The 5,011-nt window shown below is 40.8% G+C and overlaps 1 protein-coding gene across 1 annotated transcript; it reads right to left on the reverse strand.

Annotated features, from left to right (window-relative positions):
- Positions 1-711: 711 nt before the first annotated feature.
- Positions 712-4,681, reverse strand: LOC100381431 (alpha/beta-Hydrolases superfamily protein). Its single transcript, NM_001174272.1, has 13 exons — positions 4,506-4,681; positions 3,492-3,638; positions 3,384-3,410; positions 3,187-3,277; positions 2,981-3,024; positions 2,786-2,884; positions 2,311-2,368; positions 2,162-2,214; positions 1,952-2,053; positions 1,779-1,844; positions 1,543-1,667; positions 1,294-1,465; positions 712-1,207 (listed from the first exon to the last, which is right to left on the reverse strand). Exons 1-13 carry the CDS (start codon positions 4,635-4,637, stop codon positions 1,121-1,123), a joined length of 1,203 nt encoding a protein of 400 aa, NP_001167743.1. The 5' UTR covers positions 4,638-4,681; the 3' UTR covers positions 712-1,120.
- Positions 4,682-5,011: the final 330 nt, after the last annotated feature.

Here is a 5,011-nt window from a genome sequence, read left to right on the forward strand (position 1 = left end):
TATTTCTATAGCATAGAGCATATGAATCTAATATCACTTAAGACATTAGATACTCGACCATATACTTAATTTGCACACAAGCATAACATGGGAAATGACAAACACATCAATCAAGGGACATATGTTAACTTGAGTATAGTGACTACAAGTCTTCATCAATCAAGGACTAACCAAACCTACTTAGCCAAACCAAAGTAAGTGCAAGCAACAAACTTAACACACGCAGATTTTGGACAGCAACATAGCATAGCATGTACTTATTTTAGCCATAACCAGAGATTCAGACATCCAAAACAGGTGATCTAAGACTTTCTAAAAATCTAATAAAATTGTCTACAAAACATTAATAATCATCGTATGCTGATTCAATACCTATCAAGGTCAATCAACACGAAAAAGATGTATCTATCTAGATTTAGACAGATTCAGAATCCATACTTCAAATATCTATAACCGAAGATTTAAACCACCAAAAAGAGTGATTCATAACTTTTTGGAAAGATTAGGAAAATGACTACAACTTTTTAGATAGCCGCCAACTATTAGCTCTAGTGCATTCAAACACCATATAAGTTTATTCTGCATTATTTGAAAGCAACACATCTGCAAGAAAAGATCTTAGTTTTATATTTTGACAATTGTTCATTTTGTTCTAAGTGAATCAAGTACTGTCGTCTATTCAACCCCGTCCCCCTCCCTCTCTAGGCAACTATCAGGAACATTTTTTTTCTAGACTCTGCAAATCAGGCAGTTTAATTCGAGATCTTACAACTGAACCGTTCAGGCTAAAACAGGTACGAAAACGCTTCTCATTCGTCAAGTATATGACAGACAGTTACAGGTTGTTTCTCGAAGAACAGCCTAGTTGTATAACTCATGTTACATACTCTTTTTTTTTGTAAAAAAAAGAATGAACAAATGAACAAAGACGCCTATCATTCAGAAAAATGCTGGCTCCACCTCCCTGCTTGTAATGTACACATCTTCTGATAGTGTCAGCGCCTCCTCTCAGATTGTCACTGGATCAATTAAGGTTTGATCCTCTTGCATTCCTCTTACAGTAGAATCGATTCAGAAATGCCTCCCCTCTATTGTCATTGGATCGATAAAGGTTTGATCCTCAGTCCTGCATTCCTCTTATAGTAGTTTCGATTCGAAAGGTTGACGAAAGAATTCTAAAGAGACCGTCTGGGTTGTCTGCATGAACCTGGAAGGAAACATGCAAATAATCAAATATTTTGGTTTGCAGCTTTATTGTAAAAAAAAAGAAAAAAAAGGCGGGTGCCAAAATACCCAGTGTCCAGCGTCTTCAAGCACGTGCATTTCAACTCCTCCACCCTCATCTGCAGCTAATTCCTCCGCAGTATAAATTCTTTGGAGGTCTTCGAGAGCCCATCTATGCAAACTTCGTTCAGCTTTTAGAAAATTAATATGAACACCCCTTGGTACATTCTCTACAATCCTCCTGAATGGAGCAGCATTCCATTAGTCACACAACATACTTTCTTTTGATGATCTCAACTGGCATCGCTGAAGATTTACCATAAGTTAGTATCCTCATAAGACTTGTACATCTCAGAGATGCCATTTAGATCAAAAGTCCATGAGAAGCTTGAAGATGGTCGCTGACCCAATGGACTGGTTCGACGTAGATTTGTAGCCACCCACTGAAACAAAGAAACAACACAAAAAAAAGGAATATCTGTTGGCTGCTGTTTCATTGGAGACAACAAGATAGAGTAGCCTGAAAGGGCATCTCAATAAGCTGTTAACCATACCCGTGCAACGTCCATAGAAAATTGTCCTTTAACAAGAGCATCAACAACCTCCTGTTTTGAAGAAACCTAAATTTCAACAATAAAATGTAAAATAAAAATGAGTCCTGAAGCTGTGACAGGGCACCAAAATGTATTACTCAGTAAAGTTTTTAAGATATGTCTTAGAGTCCAACCTGCTCAGGCATTCTTCTGAGAAATTCAATAAGTTCAGCAGGGTGATCTTCACCATCTCCCCCGGCCCGAACTTTGCCAGGAGTAGCATCAAGAACCCATACCTTTTAAGAAACAGAATATCAAGAAAATAAGCATAACAGAGAAGAACTAATCAATGCAAACATATTTCAATTACACCAACAACATTCAAAACAAGAAGTAGAGCTCACTCTAACAGGACGAGCAAGTGGTTTTGCAGCTTGTTCTACCATACTCAAGGCCACTGCAAAGCTCATATGTGAGTACCAATATCCATTTTAATTACTTTTGTTGTAAAGCATAACATTTCAAAACGGTAAAGACATATATTAATAAAAACCTTTTCCACCAAAGCTGTGACCAACCAAAACCCGAGGGGTTAGCCTGAGCTGCATTATCTGTTGGATTTTGATGGAGCAAAATATAAGTCAGCTAAAGGAGTGAACAACCAAGAAACAACAAATAGCACCAAATATAATAAAGAAGTTTTGAAAAAGGTGTGTGCCATGCCACCAAATCACTTCGTCATTTACTTCATAGTGATGACTATTAGATTACAGGAACCTCAAATAATGCATTTTGTCATATGACGCTGATGCATGTAACCTAACATGAAGAGTTAGGCTTGTCTCCAAATGCATAAAGCTAGATTTGCAATAAGATGAATATGCAGATATTGTGCAAGCACGTTGGACACAGATAGAGTTCATTTTCAAACAAGCTACACTTCTAGTTCTATTGATAAAAATGAAGATTGAAAAGAATGAGAAGCCAAAGAGCGAAGACATAAATAGCTGACGCAAAAAGCTACAAACCAGCTTTAGAACATCAAGAGCAGTTGAGGCAACAGTGTGTGGTCCACTCTTCTTAATTGATGTTGAGTCGCCATGGCAGCGCAAATCAACCAAGAGGAACTTCATAAAGAGAAACCATAAATGTCAATCATTTTTCATATATGATATGCATTGTAGAGTAATTCAGGCCACCATCAGAATGATAGATATAATGACCTGCCACATTGGGAATTCCTGAGCCAATCTCTTCGCAAAAGATCCTTCACAGACAATTTGTTTGTTACTTTGTTAGTCATGTGGTTCACAACCAAAATATAAAAAAATCAAGTATGTTACTCAACTTCAAACCTATAACAAAATACAAAATGGGCCAATACAAATATTAAGACAAATTACAGACACATTGAGGACTCCTCATTTACCCCAGTTTTTCCTGCTCCCAAGGATGCCATGAAGAAGAACAGCTGTTGGTGGATCAGGTATTGATTTGTCCATAAATGAATTCCACTGAACCTGAAGTTAAAGTGTTGAATTTGATTTATGTCGATTGGACAAAAAAATCAAAATCAAGCTAGTTTTACAACTAATGACAGATAATTTGCGTGAATGCAAAACTTACAAGATTCCCTTGAACCAGTTCATAGGCCTGCAGATGAATACAAAACATTTGTCAGGACAAGGGAAGAGGACTCATCCCGTACAAAAAATAGTATCAAAGCTTCCATACCAGAACTCCAGCATGCTTGTCGACTTCAGGCTGGTAAGCAATTCTTGTGTCGGCCAAAGCCATTTGAGCACAATTGCATGGAGGACATAGCAAAGAACTTGAATTCAGACTAGACGATGTCAGCAGGCAATGGTTATGAACATTCCCCTGAAACCAAAAGGTACAATCCCAGCAAGATGTTGAGATTTCTGCTGATGATACATAAAACAAACGGATTTGGACAGCTGCACTAGCAGATGCCATCAAGCAGGCAAGCTAATATTCAATTAATGTGATCTTCAATGTTGTAATCTCTTCATAACAACCCTAGTTTAAGTTCCAGATCTCCCTCCGATTGCTTTTTTGTTCTCTGTTTTTAATACTAAAAGTAGCAAGACAGAAAAATAGTAGAACTAGTAAATATGAATAAACGTGGGACCTGAAATATTTAGTTATAGTCAAAGTAAGAAATGATTTGCTGCTTAGATCCCTCCTTACAACTAAATAAACTACAGTGATTACTAGTACAGCAAACACATAAATTTGCGACAGAAGAAACTAATGACTAGTCACTATCACTAGTACAGCCATAGAAGCAATTTAATTATTTGTGAGTCCATGATTATCAGTTCAATTACCCCAAAATTTCCTTCATTATAGTGCCTCTAGGTGACAAATATAAGATTTGAGGACAGTCATAGCGACTAATGAAATCGAGGCAATCCATGCTATCAAATAAAAAAACAGCTGCCAAAATGAAAGAAACACATCAACAAACAGTTTGTTTGCTTGAATAGCAATAGGATTGTACAGCGAAGCGACCCAATTGCATCTGCATTAGGCCGATAGCTAATCCAACACCCGCCACCTCACACCTTCAAAATTGCACCAAAACCTCGCGTTTAGCTCGAAACCAGCAACGCGAGGCGGTAGCACCCATAACCCCGCCAGGCACTAGCTCCTACAGCATCGACCACGACGACTAAACGGAACGCAGAATGATTCTGGGCATCCGGAGCGAACGCAGAGCCGTACCTCGCGAGGCCGCGCCGCGCGAACCCTAGCCCCGGGTCGCGGCGCGGATAGGATCACGGCACCGAAAGGGACTCTTCTCGACGGCGCGTAGAGTGCGCGCGGCGGCGGTGGCGCGCGTGCCGCCGCCGACATCAGATCACCGGGGAGCGGGGTCAGCAACGGGTCGGGGGCACGCGCCGAGGCCGAGACGAGCCAAACTGGTGCTTGTTTTCCTTGCAATAAAAAATGGTCAGTTTTTTTGTCGGTTTTGTGGTGGGGAGCGGGCGGAAAAAAGGTGGAGGCGGAGAACCCAAAGCACTAGAGGCTGGCGCGCGGGGCCATGGAGTACTGTCAGGTGGGGTCATATACGGGAAAAGTCCGCCTGGCGGCGGTGTGTGGTCGGTGGGCGGCTGGGCTGGGAGACTGGGACCCACCAGTCGAGTGGCTGTGGCTCCAGTTGGTCCTCCCGTACGTCAGTCGTCAGCCTTCAGTGCGTGGTGGGGACGTGGCGACCGGACGTAGCGCTG

This window comes from Zea mays, chromosome 3, assembly GCF_902167145.1.
Source record: "Zea mays cultivar B73 chromosome 3, Zm-B73-REFERENCE-NAM-5.0, whole genome shotgun sequence".
NCBI lineage: Eukaryota > Viridiplantae > Streptophyta > Magnoliopsida > Poales > Poaceae > Zea > Zea mays.